Source organism: Passer domesticus, chromosome 1, assembly GCF_036417665.1.
Source record: "Passer domesticus isolate bPasDom1 chromosome 1, bPasDom1.hap1, whole genome shotgun sequence".
Classification (NCBI taxonomy): Eukaryota; Metazoa; Chordata; class Aves; order Passeriformes; family Passeridae; genus Passer; species Passer domesticus.
The window spans coordinates 91238596-91257263 of record NC_087474.1 but is presented as its reverse complement, the minus strand read 5'-3'; the positions used below and the strand labels follow the sequence as shown (position 1 = coordinate 91257263).

At 35.6% G+C, this 18668-nt stretch overlaps 1 protein-coding gene across 2 annotated transcripts in view; it reads right to left on the bottom strand.

The window, feature by feature from the left end:
* Positions 1-18668, bottom strand: part of ABCA13 (ATP binding cassette subfamily A member 13) — a 165693-nt gene that overhangs the window by 111773 nt on the left and 35252 nt on the right. For both annotated transcript variants that reach the window (XM_064429242.1, XM_064429231.1), the window contains 5 exons: positions 16829-16993; positions 11027-11204; positions 8647-8786; positions 3789-3902; positions 3081-3171 (listed from right to left, as the gene is read on the bottom strand). In XM_064429242.1, the coding sequence (XP_064285312.1) occupies positions 3081-3171; positions 3789-3902; positions 8647-8786; positions 11027-11204; positions 16829-16993 (688 nt within the window). The remainder of the gene's footprint in view (positions 1-3080; positions 3172-3788; positions 3903-8646; positions 8787-11026; positions 11205-16828; positions 16994-18668) is intronic.

Below are 18668 nucleotides of genomic sequence, written 5' to 3'. Positions count from 1 at the left end.
CTACACACACAGCAACTTAGAAAGTAAAGGGATTAAAAACAAAACCACAAGCTTTTTAGCCCTCAGCCTAACTATTTGCCTTGCCACACCTGAGTAAATATGACACAGTAATCCTGCTAAACAGTTTTAGAAATTGATAACTTTGTCAGGTATTGAGACATGATGATTTTATAGAGACATTGGAAGAGTTCTACATCTATTCACTTTGTCTATGACACTTTACAGCAGGAGTAGCACAGAAGAAACCATCACTAAGTCTGTTAACATTTTTTATATCATTGTAGAGAAATAAAGAAAAATACAAAGACAAGCACTTTGTATTTGAGGATAATTAAAAGTCATCTGTATGAGAGTGCAGATGTGATAAAAGAAGATATTTGCTTTGGTTAGAAGACAATCAGAGATAAGGAGATTTTAGAAAGCTGGAGCTTTGGATGAAAATGAAAAAGATTGTGAGTAGTAAAACCATTAACATGGATATATTCAAGGCTTTAATTGGATACAAGTAAGGTAATTATAGGACTGAACAGCTGATGCAATATAAGATTAATGAAATTTTAAAAAAACAAATATAAGAACAGGTTTATAGTTAAGTTACACATGATTATGGTCCAATAAAATAAACAAAAAGTACACAAGCTAAGTCAAAAATAAGAGTGCATATCATTTTTCAAGAAGTAAAACAACCAACTGAATCTATACAAAGAAGCATAATAAATGCAGAGGAGTGCTCTGGTGCTTTGGAGAGATCAGTTTCACAGAGGCATAAATGCTCTTGTGATCTATAGCCCCTATTGATTTCCAGTTTTTATATGATGCTAATTTTACCAACTGTATTCCCTTAAAATAAAGAAATCCTAGTTTCACAAGCCACTCAAGCCATATTTTGTCTTGACCATCCAAACTATTAATCGTTTATTACCTATTATTAAATGTCCTAGGTTCTGTTAAAAAGCTATAGCTTGAGAAACACAGGTACAGATTTCTTTGATGTTGTCTGCATCAGTGAAGATGGATCTGATAATTCCAGAGGTCATGATATCTATTTAATGGAATATTGTTTGTCCATAACCCATCATGTTGTTCTCAGTGTTAGGTCCACACAAACGAAATCCAGCTATTACTCAACTAATAGATTGAGATAGCTCTGTTCCCAGCACACCCTGAAGCTTAAGAGACTTGCTCTTTTCTCCATCCTATCTTTCCAGCATTGTGATTTTGTGGGCTTGGTTTTTAGCTGTATTATGATCCATCTTCACCTTGAGGGGTGAGCTGAGCCCATCTCAAACTAGTCAACAGTTTCCTGGTCAAGAAAATCATCTGAAGAGAAAGCAGTTTCAAATCTGAGTCCCTTGCTTAAGGATGACACAAAGTCCAGATTCGTTCCAGTTTGAATTCCAGATGCCATTTGCCATTTTTCTTACTGAAAGCATGCACAGGAAGTCCTAGTCTTCAAAGAAAGACTTCAAACTAAGGCCAATTTCAACTCAATCTCACAACCCGTCTGCTAAAGAAAAGCCACACCAGCTCACACCAACTGTGACTGCACCAGCTCAGGGCAGTAGTACAAGACTGAGAGCACACTTCATTTACAAGCTCTCAGGAGCCACTGTGGATTTTGTCCATCTCCTGCCTAGAGCCAGATTCTGAGAACCAATAAAATTGTATTTCAGGTACATTTATTTATTTTAGCCGTAATCTTAATTCTTTGTCTGCAAAGCAGACTTAATGACTTACATTTATGTAAAGTCAATTTTTTAAAATCAATGAGGGTTACAAAGTTCCTCTGTGGGGGCACCTGAGAGCCCATCACTGCCCTCCTGCAGAAAGCAACTTGAACAGATTTCTGTTTGGCTCATAATTAGCCTAACAAGCACTGACCTGAAACCATACAGATCTGTCCTTTCTACCACAATCCTCCTCTGAGAACTACTCTGCACCCTTTGTCCATGATGTCACACTATCTGTTATTGCATTTTATCCCATTTTTGTCTCTTTCTGATTCTCAAAATCATGAGCTTTTCTTACATGACATTGGAATCTGCTTCAGTACAGAGTTTTCCTTCTGGCACATGCTGGCGAGCATTTTAATGATCGTACACCTACCTTACTAAAAGCTGGACACACTGAATTTTTTTTTCAGTTATCAAATTCTTGTAAAATCATTAAGGAACATAAATTTACAGCATAATCCTTTCTATTCTCCTACTTAAATTCTTGAATATCCCAAATTAGTCAAAATAATAATTCCCTTTCTCCTCCATTAAGAACCATCCCCCCTGGGCTATCTCTCTAACCCTGGAGGCTCTCTGTTTGACTGCCAGGGGTCACTACCAATGCAGAGAGGGACTTGCCCAGGGGGAGGCTGCCAGGCAGACCAATGAATCAGGGCCACTCCTTTCCCACCAGAGCTGCTGGCACTGGGCCTGGTCCTGCTCCAGGCTGCAGCTCCCACTGTTTCACACCTGGTTGTGGACCTGGGACCCACACTGCTTCCCACGGGGTGCTGTTCTGCCCTCAGCATCATCCCCATGGCCCCACTGGGCTATCCCAGGGCTGGGACTGACCTAGGTTGCTTCCTATTGACAGTGTAGCTCCCTGGTTGTAACCCTGTCTCAGGCTTTTCTGAGGCTCAAAGACACCCCACAGAACTGATTCTGAATAAATGGAAAACATAAATACAGAGAGGTTTTGATCAAACACACTGCATCCAATCTCATTTTCTATTTATTTCCTTCAAAATTTACTACAAAACTATACTTCTGCTGAATGGAAATGTGGCTACAAGGTTTATATCTCACTTCACTCCTTTTAAGTATGGATGATATGTTTGAGACTCTCCCATGACACTTTTTCACTTCTGACTTGTTACCAATGTTGTTTCAGTATTTGAAATTCAAATTATCCAGTCACTCAAAAGAAAACAGACAATTACATTTGAGACTAACTCAAGAGGGTAAAGTCTTTTATTACTTTACTTAAGTATCACTGAAGTAAGTAAAATACCCAATTTCAACTAAATGTAGTTCTCAGTTGAAGTCTAACATGACTAACCATTACATGTACTTTCATATACGCACCGTATGCTTGCATTTTTTTAAGAAGTTTTTCCGTGTTGATATCCAAATTACTTTCTATGAAATGTTTTACAAAATTATTTTGTAGTGCTTCCTGAAATGAAAAGTGATAGATGTTACATCAGGTTTATCTTCTCTACGAAAATACAAAATATACATATGTATTGATGTTCAATTCCATTACCAAGATTTCCTGCATGACACTGCATAAGTCATTTAGCTTCTCCATGTCTTTCCCTCTTAACAGGTTAACACCACACATTGCAAATAAATGGCAGGGGTGCAGGGAAGAGATTTAGGAAAGGTGACAGAAGAAGGCACAAATATGTATAATGGACAAACTCCAGTAAGAAGAATGCTTTTCTTTTATAGTCCATATTTCACTCATCAGTTTTTTTCATCAGTTTCACATCTTCCTGGCAAACATAAGTAATAAACAAACAAGTACCAACACCATTTTATTTCCCCTGCTGTTCAGTGATACTGGAATGACACTGGAGATAGTGAGGCAACATTTCTTTTAGGTATTTTCATGTCAGAAGTTTCTCAGCATCAGTCTTTAGGTTCATAACCTTAAGCTAATCTGCCTCTTTTTCAGCTTGTTTTAAATCTGAAGTCAGATATATGGGTGGTTTTGCATGTATAGAAGAAATACTGTCTAGATCAAACAGCAAAAAGTTGGAAAATTGAAAGATCTCACAGTTCACCAACCTGCAGTCGTGAGACTGTGAGGACATTTCCACTGGTTTTGAAAACCTCAGACATCCTAAGCCATGTCTCAGAATAACTCTTCAAGTTTTCCACAAAACCAAAAGTGAAATTAGCCTGGGAAAAAAATACATGGAAACAATTTAAGTGAAATTTGTGCACAGTAGATTTTAAGAAACAGAAAAAACTGCCATGCTTTTGATCTTGTGCAACTCCTTTGCATTCCGTTTTGATAGTCGGCAGTAAGTATATCAGTTTTCTTTTTTTTACCTAAGAAATTAAACATATTTTTTTCTATACCAAGCAAATCAAAGTTTTCCTGTGCTCTGTATGTTTCCCATCTAAAGTATCAATAAAGATTTCTTTATTTTACAGTGTCTCTTTCATAGAGAGAATCATGGGTGTGCTTGAGAAAGACAGAAAAATAAATATAGTTGGGACATATTCAAAAGAAAGGCTCTCAGTTGTGGGTCTCTTATTCAAACTAGTTTGACTGAGTACGTAATAAAACTGAAATTTGGAAGCACAGTTTGGACAATAAATATAACTGATCAATCAACCTCTTTCAAAATACTCTCACAGGGAAAGACTTGAGTAAAGCAAACCATTTTCTCTCCCAGTCAAACACAGGTTACAATTTCTCTCTTAGTAAACAACCAGCAATTTTTTCCCAGCCTGTTTTAAACAGATCATAAGTATACTCAAGACTAGAAAATATTGCAGTATCTTTTGTTTAAATTGGTGTTATCAGTCACAGAAGTGCATTTAAGAACAAGCCAGCATAGTTGTTATGATAAAAATTGTGACATTTTCCAGCAAAGAGTGTCTGCAGTGAGTTGTAAACTCCAATTTAGTACCAAGCATTTTGGAATAATTCCTGTTGAAAGTATACAATTTCTACCATAGTATCTTAAGTGCCTTTTTCAAAATCTCACTTTTAGCACAACATGAGAAAAAAATTTCTGGTGGCTCTTTCTTCCTCTTTGTAACACAGAGCACCCTAAAGAGACCTTGCATGTAATTTTGTTTCCCTGAAAAACATTATTCATTTAACTTCTATGAGAATCGCTAGTCCACTTTAAAGAATGATCATTCATAAGAATTAAAGACAAAGCGATTCTAAATGTTAAACTAAATCCTGCTGTCAAGTAGACTAAATAAGTTCTTCTGACCAGAAGTAACACAGAAACCTCATGGATAGAAACCCCCAGACCAGGCACGATGGTGACAGGATCAAGGAGACCAGGAAGGCTGCAAGGGTGGCAAACAGGCAGTCTGGGAGATTGATTTCTCCCAGGACAGAGCAACTACAGTTCACACCAGAACAAAGGGGGATTCTCAGAGTTTCTGTAGTCGAGATGACCCTGAGGTGTTGTTAGAAAGTCTCCTTTTCCCAGCCCAGCGGTCGAAGGAGGAGTCGGGATTCCTTGGCTCTGGTTTTCAAGGTTGTTTATTTTCTCTTATCTAATACATTCTCTTCCTGACCCACTGAGGTCTGTCTGGCAGGTCAGTTCATGGCACACTGGCCGCCCTTGGGTGGGGTGGTGTCAACATTTTATACTAAGAACTATGTGTACTTTATTTACAATAATTTTCCAATACCCATCAGGTATGTTAGACAGTCTGTCTCTAAACCAATCTAAAAGTGCCACCATTAGAGAGAAGATGAAGGCTAAGAAGGAGAAGGAAGAAGGACAGGGCACGCTCAAATTCCTCCATCTTGCCTCCTGAACCCCCGTTCTAAAAACCCCAAAATTCTACCTTTTCACCCTGTTAGTGACAAACTAGCTATTATTCTACTTAAACTCTCGTGGCTTGTAAATCTTCACACAAAGTTGGTAATTTTCGCCATGGATTAAAATCGAAGGCCTAGGTGTCTTTGACTCCATGCCAAGGTCTCTGAGTCTTCTGCCAGGGTCTCAAGCCATCAAGGGCATTCAGAGGAAAGTCCTGGGTTCTGACAGGAGATCAAACTTTCAGACACCACTAGAAACTATTATACCAAGCAGCTTGTAAGATCTGTGCTCAGTAGAGCTTAGTGCTTCCTGACTTGATTCTGAACAGCACAAAGGAATAATAATAATAATTTAAAAAAATAAATTTAAAAAAAGGAATTTGTTTAAAAGTAGTTTTGCTTTATCATTCATTCATTCATGACCGTAGGCATTTGGGAAGTTCTTGTGTCAGAAACCTTCCCCACGCAGAACACTTTGGAGAATCTGTCTCTTATCAAAGCACCAGTAAAAAATAAAGTCCTATAACTTAAAGAAGTGAATGATAAGTAGTTCCCAGGAAGAGATAATATCAAGCCAAGAATTTCAAACTTACTCAAGGATTAAATAGCTAAACTACGCACTGTAGTGTAACCTCCTGATTAAAATTCCCTTGTTATGAGGGAAGTGGAAAATAACAAATACAAAATTATTTATAAAGATGCTACTAATGCAGACTAATAATTCTGAAATCTAAGTTTTTTTATACTAATAATAAATTACAATAAAGAGTAGTAGTAAATAGAGAATGGAAATAACTACAGCTGGGAGATAAAAACATAGAGTGTTAAAATAGAAGGTGCCACAGTCTGAAGTGGAAGAACAAGCAAGCGAGGAAGAAGAAGTGGTTGATGCAGAACTCACCACGGGCACAATAAATACCTGCACAATAAATACAATAAAAAACGTAGTTGTGAAAGCAAAGATCAAAGACATCACACGAGGCCTTTGAACTCCTGGATGCCAGTTGGCACTGAAGTGTTTTACCCTCCGTCATCACCACAGCCTCTTTCTGTGACTCTCACCACCACACTCCACACAATAGAATTGCTGCCTTCTCTGAAACTCAAACCCAGTAACCTCACATTTTATCAAAGAATGGTCAATTACATGCCCTCAAATTTAATAGCCCATGCGGAAAACTTAGAGAATATGTCAGAGCATACAAACATCATCAAAGCTGTAATCTGTTACTTTTTTCTTCTAGTAAATAGATGGCATGTGACTACACAATCTAAAGGAAACTAGAACTTCTCCAATTTCAGTAGGACATGAGGCTTGTAAGGGTTGGAGTTTAGTAGCAACATTTGAGACACTGGGGACAGTAGTTTGCTTTTAAACTTTGTGTTCAAGCAAGAGCTGAGAGATTTCTGTAATAGAAAAAAGAAAATTTCCTACTACTTTCATATTTACACATAAACAGATACCCATTCATAACTGCTGGTTACATTTACGGGACTGGGAATACGGGCAAGAGTGTATTTACAGAGATTTCTGAATAAGCTGATGGAACCGAGAATATATAAGTAGAGAATATATAAGTATATCATATACATATATATTAGAATATATAAGTAAATAATATATAAGCCTGAGAATATATAAGTAGAATGAGAGTTTCTACCACAAACTTTGTATCATTTCAGAGCACTAAATCCCACCACCAAAGAAGCAACCAATCAACCAACAAAGCCAAAACACTGACCCACAAGTTAGCTTCTTTCTGAACTGTGTTACTGAGTCCAGATTTCACTAAAAGATCTGTGGGGAATATACTTTATGTGAAGATATTCATCTTTCCTACAGATGTTTTTTAGAATTGAGGTTTGGCGTATTAATTGGCAAAATAATGTGGAAATGTTTTAAGTATTATATTCTAAATGTCATCGTAACATAGACTATAAGTTCAAAAATATATTAAACATTTGTCATTTTTACAGCTCTTTCTTTACAGAATTTCCATCTAGAAACATCAAGAACAGCTTTATTTTTAACTGACTAGAAATTTTAAGTTAATTATACTGTACTCCAGAGCAATAAATAATGTTCCCCAAATTAAGTTATTTTACAGCAAAACATGAGATCACTCAATCCTTTTTTCCAATTCAGAACAGAAACTATAAAGTTATATAATATCTGCTATCTACAGAGGGGGTTTTGGCTTAGATTTTTACTATATTTTTAGAACAGAAATCATAATACCACAAAGTTTTCAATTTACAGAGAATATAGTTACCATCACATTTAAAGTTATTGTGGTCTTTTTGTGTGCCACTTACAAGCAGCAATTACTTTTTTCCAGATTTCCACTCTTGCAATAACTAATATTGCAGGTTAAAAGTAATATATTTAGAAGATCAATGCAAAATTTGCAGAGAAATGTAAAACAAGTCATAAACCCTTCTCTTGCAGAAGTGCCTCTAAGCTAGGCATGCAGAAACATGTCATTGTCAATAATCCCTCTCAAAACAGAGCACCAACCATAGCAGAACTGCAGAGATAGCAAAACTTTTGAATACCATCATCAGCATCCACACATACAGCACCTCAGTTATTACTGGTCACTCAACTACTGGTGTTAGAAAGAATCAGTAAGGATGAACTACAGATTACATAATTTTTTTCTTTTCAATTCAGTTCAGTGACTCTATAAGAACAGGCTTTTTTTCCCTGGGGCCATCCCTTCCCACAGGTCTTTATGCAGCCCCATTACAGTTCCCATGACAAGAAAATGTAAAAGGCAAAAGCTTTCCTAGCATATGTGCACCCTACACCTCGATTCAGCATGATTCACATGACACTTCTGCGAACGTGTTCTTTTTAATCTCTCTATACATGCTTTAAAGGATTTTGAGCAAAATTCTGCTTTTTACACTGAGTTTGAACCACTGTAACAAGTAGGATAAAAGTTAAGAGAAGCATTAAGTTTAAAGTGGGAAACAGGTGAGGGCTCAGGGGGCAGGCTGGATCTATTTTTCTGAAAGGCAATTATCCAATTGCTTCTGCCTACTCTGTAAGAAGTGGATGTTTAAAACAAATTGCAAAGACAAAATCAATACACAGAAATAGTGACATTTTTTGATACTCACCTTCTCCATCACCAGGTCAATCATGCTGATGTTTGAATTGTACAGTATCTTCCCATGTAATAAAGGTTTCAGGAAAGTCCACAGCAAAGCCCCATTAGGAGCCTGCAAAATCTCTTGATAGAGCTTCAAGCAAAAAGGAGCTGCAAAAACAAAGACAGATTCACATTTAAGATGGACAACACAGGTGAGATTGAAATTTTTTTATTCAAATAAAAGCTTGAGTCTTATTTTAGAGTCTACCACAGCACCATGCCAAAAACTGTTACCAGAGTTTTTATAACAACACCATGCAACTGCCACATTAAGCAATCATTAGAGGTTCCTATAAAAATTGTTTAACAGTGTTGAGGAAGCAGAACTCTAAACACTGAATAGGAAAAAAATCAGAATCTACAGAGTTCCTCACATTTCTGAAAAGCAGTCTGTATGAATTCTATCTGTCCTAAGTGTTTCATTAGTGCATTTTATAGCAGAAGGACACTTGCAAAACTGTTGCCCACACAAGTGAATTCAGAGGGAAAAGTCACCTTAAAACAGAAAAAAAAAATTCCTTCCACACCCTTCATTGTTTGGCAGCTTTGGATTCCTATATAAGAAAGCAGTAGGAATATACAAAATCCTTCAGAAACACAGACTTTTCTTTTTTTATAATCTTAAAAGAACCTACCAAAAAAACAGGCAAAAAGTTTTCAGGACACTTAACTTCTTGATTTGAAAAATCTAATCAATTGTCTTTTCTATTCCTTAATAGAAAATACATATTTGTACATCACATGGGGCAACTAATGCATTAATTAGGGTGTATATCCTTCAGAACTAGGACCTAAGGAATAGTTTCCAAGATATCCCATTGCATTTGTACTCATGTAAAGGCAAAGATCTATAAGAAGCATCTAAATTTTTATGCCCAACTCATGGTTTTGGATGTTTTAATATTTATTACAAGTGCTTTCAAAATATCCTGTTTCTAGTGCTCTGAAAAATATTAAATAATACCATTAACTCCTCAAGGAAGACAAATCTTTTTACATAATGGAAAATTAGGCCAAAACCATTTAAACTCCTGACAAAAGTTAAAGAAAAAAGTGTCAGAAATGTTTCATCAAGAATGTTTCTTTTAATCAAGAGTTCTTTGCCCAAATTTTTACTTCCTTGAACAAAATAATCATTAGTAAGCACGATCCTTGCTAAACAACAGCAGAGAATTAAGAGGCTAGAAGTTGGCCAGACATAAATGTCAATAGACTAAGGACCCAGAAGACTTGCTAATCTGGGTTTGCTGTGATCTTCAGAAAGTGATTAGGAAGTATTTGGTATACACAAAATACATAAAAGTTAATCGCTGTGAAGCAGCATAAATCAAGTTTCTGTGGCTTCCGGTTTTTTTCTTAATTTTCATTTCCATTGTTCCATATACAAATTTTTAAAATATGGACAACAGTATTAATTCACTCATGGAAATGTTGGAACTAACTGATGCCTTAAATATTGCAGAGTCCCATGGCAAAAAGGCCTCACAGCACAGCAGAATTCTGACAGCTTGAAAAAAAATAAAGATCAAGAAACAGTGCTTCTGGCCTAAACAGCTTTTAAAGAGACTAAGTTCCAAACAATCTGTCTAATCATCCATCCAGCTGACTTCATTCTTCCAACAGGAAAGAAAAGCAGAGCTGCCTGCTTACCACTACATCCCACACATGTCAGTGAAAAGGCCAAAGCAGAGCCCTGGCTCCCTCCCAGGGGTCCCAGCCCAGCCAGGAGCAATTTCTGCCTGTAGAAACCAATAGATGACAGAGGCTTCCCTAGTGACACTCTATCACTGGATTCTTCTCTTGCACAGGGCCACCTGAGGCACTAACAAGGTTATTAACCATATTAAAATTAATCAGGGTAAGTCAAATGTGTATTGAGGAAAGGGAGCAAAGGTGAAATGAGAGCAAAGGGATTTTTCTGAGCACTTGACAAACAGAATAGGAATATCAACCATTAAAATACTCATTCTATCCAGCAGGTTTGTATATTTTACTGCTCAATAATACCACACCTTTGTGTTCACCAAAGAAAGGTAAGCAGCAATAAATTCTCAATCTTGTATCTCAAAGATATGTTTTTAATACCAAGTGCTTTAAAAATGTTAATAAAAATGTCTCAAACACAGGAATATTCTTATTTATTATTTGCAGAGATAGAAAAAACAGAATCTCTTCTGTGCCACCCACGATTATCTCATAGACACTTAACTTCTGTTGATCAACACTTGGTGCTCAAGATGACTGTGTCAACTGAGATGTCAGTGGGCATATAAACATTTCCATTTAAGTGGAAAAAACTACTCTTAAGTCTGAGTTCATACTGCAACTTGTCAGATATTTTTTCTTACTTGAGTCTTCAGGAATGCCATATTTTGCCATATTTTCCTCCAAAAGTCCCATGATTCTGGGCATGTCTATGAACAGGTTTGCATTGCTGAGAAATGAAGATTCTTCTTTACATACTGCTTTGATTACAGATTCCAGGGATCCAACAGCTGAACTTCTAAACTGCCCACCCTGCAAAAACTAGAACAAATGAACAAAAATACAGATGAATCAAAGTTGCTTTAAGTAGCCTCAGAGAGTAGCCCTGGTGTTCTGTCAATATTGATATCAAAGGAGATTGACAAAATTAGACTGTTGAAACAGCTTATTTGGATGAGGGCCTTCTATGTTCATTTCTATTCTTCTGATCACCATTATTATGGGGAAAGGTAATGTAGTTTTAATTGTCAGGATACTCAATGAAAGCATAATGTACCAAACTGAAACTGGAAAAATACTGTGTAGCAGTTAGGCAGGAAAGGACTAAAAATATCAAGACAACTGGATAACAGATGCCCTGATTCCAATGCCAGTTTTCATGAAGCATGCTCTTCTGGTAGATTATTCCTGTGTCACAAAGGCAGCAGAAACTACCAAAGCCATTTTGTTATGAACATTTACAGTGAAGACAGTTGCTAATAAGAAAAAAAAAAACCATCCAACAAAAAAAGACAAAAAAAAAAAAAAAAAAAAAAAAACACAAAAACAGATGCCCTAAAAGCCTATTTTTCAAGTAGATCTTTTAACTTGTTAGATGTGCTTACAGTTTTTGCATATCTTGAGTCATAGCAGCATTTATTATTGCTGTTTGTTCCTGACTAGCATACTTCTAATGAGGAGAGAGAGCAATCTGACTGCTTTTATGGCTTAAGCACCATCATTCACCACATTCAAAAAGGAAAAGGAACAACAATAGTCTCATCCTCTGTGCAGCTCCACTTTTCAAATAATGGGCTTCGATTGTAAGTATATCTCATGGAAGGCTGTACAGGTGCACAGCTCTAAGAGGACACAACTGCAAGGCATCTTGCTGCTGTGGTACAAATGAAGAGTGCACTGGCTCGCCTGATACTCATTACTGTAGCAGATGCTTGTCAAGAAAGGCATAACTAGACTATCAGACATCATTCGAAGACTCCACAACTGGCAAGTAGAAAAACCACTGTAATATGTCAGACACACACATTCGGCACAAGAAAAAATTAGCATTTTATTGCTGGAATTTTTTTAAACAGAAGAGTCAATTTTCAAAGTAATACAGCACTTTACATAAAGACATAATCACAGACAATTTGGAAATTGCGCTGTTAGAAACAGTTTATCCTGATCAATGCATTTATTGAAGTGCCAGGTGCTTCTTTGGTAATTCTAGAAGAATATTAGTAAGTGTTGTTTAAAACTCAGTGTTAGCTGCTCCCAAAATCTTACTTTTAGCATACAGTTTCAGCACAGAGAAAAGTAAATAAGTAATACCCATGTTTCATAATAAAATCATCCACAGCCCTTGAATGAATCTGCTGGCATGGACTTCAGTGGAGAAATAAACTTTATTTATGCACAATGCTATATAAAATTGGTTATGAATCTTTATTAGTGACTATTTGCACTAGAGGGATAAATGAGGCCTATTTCAGTCAAAGAGCACAAATGTGCTAATTAATTCTAGTTCCAATCAAAATAATTTGAAATTGAAATAATGAATATTTATGCGGTAAGCTGCCACTAACAGGCTGCATCTACTTACTATCTTTCAACCAAATATCCACTGACTCAAAAAGATATGTTTCTTAAAATTTGGCTTTGATAAAGTATGAGGAATATATAGTATGGCTCTTACCAAAAAGAAAAAGAGTTATCTTTGATCTAGTTTAAACTCTATAAAGTAGGGCTGTAATCAAGACTGATGAATCCAAACAACCAGCCTCTTACAAACTAATCAGTTAAGCAAGTCACTGTAGCAAAGTCACGGAAGAGGAAAGCTGGTATGGAAGATTAAAAGGTTGTCTGGAACTGGATTTTCAAATGGAGGCAAAAAACTCATAGCATAGGAGCTTTTGACTTAACAGAACAGCTGTATGCCAAAAAAATATTATGAATAAAAAGAAATTCACATAGAATAGTGGATAAAAACAAATTCACATGGTATTTGCCATTTATTCATAAAAAGAGACTTAAAAGTCATACTGGGCTACAGCTTGCACATAAATCTAAAATACATTCTGAATCATTACATTAGAGAGAAAGAAAGAGAGAGAAAGAACAATAGAATTTTCCTGGAAAACTACAAGTAGCTTAAAGATAATTCAAAATTTGATGAAACCAAAGGGCCAAAGGAAATAAATTCAGAGAAATAGATAATCCTAATTCTTGGGAAAAAACCAAAAATACAACAAAGTCTTTTTCATCCTGAAATTGACAGAATCAGGAGAATAATAGCAAATTTGCTGATTTGATTAAACAGTTCTCAGAAGCCTATGAAATTTAGATAGCACTATTTGAAAAGTAGAAAAAACATGTATACTCAAGAATAAGAAGTATAGTGATCCAGGAAATAATGGATATCTGGTTCTCATGTTTATTTAAGCAAGATATACAATGAAAATTAAAGGGAGAACATTAAAGACAAAAAATATTTGAGAAGCAAAATTTAATGCATTCTCAAGTTATCATGCCTGACCAACACAACATATTTACATGGGAGGGCAATTCCTTTCTCCACAAAATGTTACAAGCTGACTCAAGTTTAGGTGAACTCTAGCAACCAACTCATGTTCATGCTCCAGAAACTATTAATCATCAATTAATCTAACTGCGGATTAATAGTGGTGAAAAAATTGGCATTAAGACAATATTGCAGGGAGCCTGTTAACAGGGGAAAAAACCCACAGGATTACAAAGAAGTTATTACTGTTTTTTTCTGTGAGCCCCAAAAGAAGCAAATTGCCTAAATTTGCCCATCATTTAATACCAGAAGGCATTGCAGGAGAAAAAAATATGAGAATGCAATATTGCAAAAAACCAAATGCCTAATTCAAAGAAAATTGAATAGAAAGATCACCAGTGCAAAATCTTATTTTTCAACTGAAATCATGAGATGTTGCTATAAAATGGAGGTCACCTCAGTATATCACTCATCCTTAATCATCTAAGAGATCAAACTGTGTGCAGTTTATGAAAAAGTTGAATGCAAGTTTAGTAAAGTCATTTTAGTAGGTATAGACAAGAATAAGTAGGCTACAAAAGTCATCAGTTCTCATTCCCCTCAAACACTGCACATATTTCTTCTTTCAGACGTTCAGGATTAGCCTTAAACCAGCATTCCAAAACCATGCTAGGCTGCCTTAAGCAACTGAGAGCCTGATAGAAAAAGCTAAAGCAAAAAACAAATGCTAAAATTAGTCACTTCAACCTATCAAAGCAGAGAAGGACTGTGACTGGCCTTCCACACATATATGAGCAAGCCAGAGAAGTTAATAATGCTACATAACTTTTTTTATACAAGAATAAACATAGTAGCCACAAATAAACCTAAGTCAGAATTTATTTGTTTAAAACCCCAACAGGTTGTTCTACAATGATAGGTTCAACAGGGAATTTGTTCAAGTTAGTGGAAGGATTACAGAGTGAGGCCACCTCTCACAATTAACAGCATTTAGCAACTCAGGAAGTCCCCTGCAGCTTATCTATTGATGAGTGACAAGCATCCAAAAAATTAAGTATGAAAATATAAGTGAATAATTTCAAACAGCAAAACACAAGCAAAAATCATTATTGAAATCAGCATTGTTCTTCTTCAGGGAGTTATCCATTTATTCAGTGTTTTTAACAGTAGAATCTGGCACCATATTCCAGTTAATGCTGATAGGTAAATAATGAGTTTTACATCATCTTTTATTACAATACATGTACCTTTTCAATTCAATTCCACATTTTACAGATATATTAAAGTTATTTCTTCCTTTCCAGTTTTTCTTTCAGACAGAAATCCATGATTAGTATGCATAGTTGACAATTACTTCATTACCTCTTCCATTATAGAAGTTTGGGGTTTTTCTAATTACCTTCAATGTCTTTCTGACAAAGGTCCACATATTTTACCCTAAAAACATTCACATTCTTTATCTGATAATCTTTCAATATCACTGAATTACTTTGCTCTTGGTAATCATGAAAACAAAAATCCACAAGTACAGGCTCTTTTGGAAATAGAAGAAAACATTTAAGGAGGGGTATGAGCAATATATGCACTTCAATGGAGCATTTATTCAATAGTACAAGTTTGGCAACCATAAAAAGCAAAAAAAAAAATCAATAATTAAAACTTATTGGAAAGTATAAAAAATCAAGTTGAACAAAAAATAAAAGAAACAATTTTACTAGTCTTCAAAATTTAAAAAAGTTGCAGACACAGAAGGACAGAAGAGCCCTTGAAATCAAAAATGTAACTTATTAATAAAATAAATAGGCACTGATTATTTTAATCTTCCACAAATTATTAGGTGACTAATAAGCCCCAGCAATTTCACAAGGTAAGGGATTTAGCAAAACATTAGAAAATAAAGATTTTGTGGGAAAAAAGTGATCAAAAAAAGTTAGGAGTAAAAAAGAACAAAAATTACAACGTTAAATCTATGGCATATTATGGGATAATATGGGTGGCCATGGAGCAAAGCTTAAAACTGTGAGCAGATGGCCCTCTGCTGTTCCATTTGTTCCTTTGCAAGCTTTTTTTTTAATAGCACCTTTTTGAGAGGTTCTTCTAGCAAATAAGAAACTTTGGGATTTTAGTCCAAAAAGAGTATTTCATTTGCTGGAAGGAAAGTCTGATACAAACTGAGCTAGTTTAAGGAAAGCAGAAAAAATGCAAGTGTCTGATGAAAGTCACCATTAATTGCAGCAGCCAAAGAGCTACCCCAAAGAGAGAGGCTCTGACTGATAGATGCACCAGAACAGCATTTTTCAACATGCCTCTATCACACAGATTAGAAGATCTTGAAAAATGTATCACTAAGGAAAATAGTACTTAGGGCAGTGTTTACTCTGTACTCTAGCAATAAACCAGATTGCACCATCTATCACTGTGGGATCTTTCAGAGGTTTGAAATTTTAAACCAGATTTAATCCTCAGATTTCCTCAAAGGACAACAAACCCAAAAGGTAATGATGGACTTCCTGCGGAATTGGAGCCTGTTTTGAGACATAAATCTTTCTGGTCATTCATTTAGCACTAGATCTACCACTGTGCTAGCTGTGTAGATGTGCATAAAACAACTGCCTTTAAAGGCAGAGACAAAAGAAATACCCCCACTCAACCTCATGCCACTTATTTTAGTGCCAAGCAGAACTATCACACAAACCCCTCAGGTGACACAAACAGAAACATGTAGCAAATAGAAGAACTGCATAGGCTGTCTGGAACTCATATTCATTAAAATGCAAAGCTATTTCTTGTAAAAATATAATGGTCTGCTCTTAAAAGAAACAAACAAAAAAACACTCTTAGCAGAAAACGCCTGGCTAGCTGTCTCTAAATCACAGATTACAGATAATGCTAGTCAGCTGACAAACACTGAGGTAATTTAGACTATAATCTCTTAAATTACCAAAAAAACCCAAGATGAAAAAAACAACACAACACCAGCCTTGGAATAACCAGACTGCTTGAAAGAGATCAAATGAATCTTCCTAGGGTTTATGGACTCTTCTCAGCATTCCCTACTTTCTAGAAAATCATTTCTAGTAGTGTGCCTCCTTACTAAGCACATATCCCTACCTAATCACCTCACAAGGGGAACTAATTTTGCATATTGAAATCCTACACATACCTGCTGCAATGCAGAGATGTCAAGCACACCAAGACTTTGAATTCCTTGGAGGAACACTGGAAGCTTCTCCATGACATGTTGGACTTTATTGAGAAGTGAACTGATACTAGAAACCACATCCAGTAGCATATTTAATACATTGCCTATCTCAGGTGGTATCTGGACCTTGGAATAGAAGGGAAAAAAAACACAACAGAAAATTCCAGTTAGAAACAAATGTTAACCTTTCAATGAACACTCAAAATTATTCAATCTTTTTCTAAAACTGATTATACAATGTTCCTACAAACCATGCTTAACAGAACTCCTTTTGATATAACTCTCCAGTTACTCTCAGATGAAGCTGAAGATAGGCTCTCTGTGATGTAATGTTAGTTTTGGCTCATGGCAAAACAGAAATTAATATTCAGAGAACAAGTTTAGACCTGCCAAGTTGAAGAGAGCTTTCCAACCCAAGATGCTAATGGGATCTGCAACATTCTATCCTTTTAGAATTCAGAGTAAATGGAAACTTTTCCTTCACCACTTTAAAAAGGTTCAATGCAATAATTCCATATTTAAAAAAAATTTGTAAGTTAAATTAAATCTAGAAACCACTTTTATTGCTTAATATGACCCTTAAAGTAACTAACTTTCCTGCCACACTCTTCCTGTCTTTGAATTTTTCATGCCCAAAATAATTGTGTGCATTTTATTACCTACTTGACCTAAGTTCAATTGGCTGTTTGCTATTTCCACCATGCAAATTTGTCATTATGGATTTTCTCTCTGTTTCCTTTGCTTTTGGGGATTAGCTAGATGATATGATAATACAAACTGATTCATTGTTACCTCTCTATGCAAAATAATAAAACCACTATAATCTCATTAGATAGTTTCAGTGCTTTCTCTGATTATCTCTTTTATCCACTTTTGTCTTCTGACTATAATGTCTGTGCTTGATTTTCTTCTCAGCTTTACATAGTTTAAAAAAAATTGAAAGATACCCATACAAAAATCTTATTTAGCTAAAAAATTATTATATTTTTTATCCATTATAATCTAGGATGAGCTGACAACATTTTTTACTCTTTGCTAGGATTTGATTAGGTTTCTGTAGAGTTCAGTAGAAACACTCATCAGAATAAGCACTGGTTTATTTTCTTCTATTTTTTTTCCCCCTTCTAGGTTTGCAGATAATTCAGGAAGTAAAATCTTTTCTTTCCCCTCTGGTATCTTTACCTACAGTGGGAAATTATCTTGTTTTTTACTTTCTATATCTGATCTGCTTAACTGAGCATGCAGCATCCAGAACACAACCTGAAACATCCAGAAGAAAACCAAACCTCTGTGGCTTTAGAACAAACCATTCTTCCTCACAATTTTATAAGGATATTTCAGCTATTCATGCTCACATTCTATGTTCTGTCAATCAATTACCCCCAAAAGAACTGAACGAAATGTCTTCTAACTATCCCATTCAATAATTCTGTGCTTAAAGATAAAACCATTACCTCACTGAATACCCATACTAGATTCCGGATTATCTACAGTTATACAGATAATAGTTGTGCTATAGACATTTGCATCCACAGTGCTATGAACTCTTCTTAGAAAATAGTTTTGTCATTATTGTGATGTGAGCACCTGTGCTGGTTTTAGTTCAAATATTGCCAGATCAGTCTTCCACTCTCACAAATAATGAAGTGACTAATTGCATGAACTGCAAACTCTGCTAAAGATTATTAAAAATATGTCTTTGACCTCCTGTGTTTTCTGCAAAGCTTTTGTAATTAGCTCCTTAGTGATAATTTTCCTGAGGAAGCATCTATCAGCCCTATTTTTCAACTGTTTTATTTTG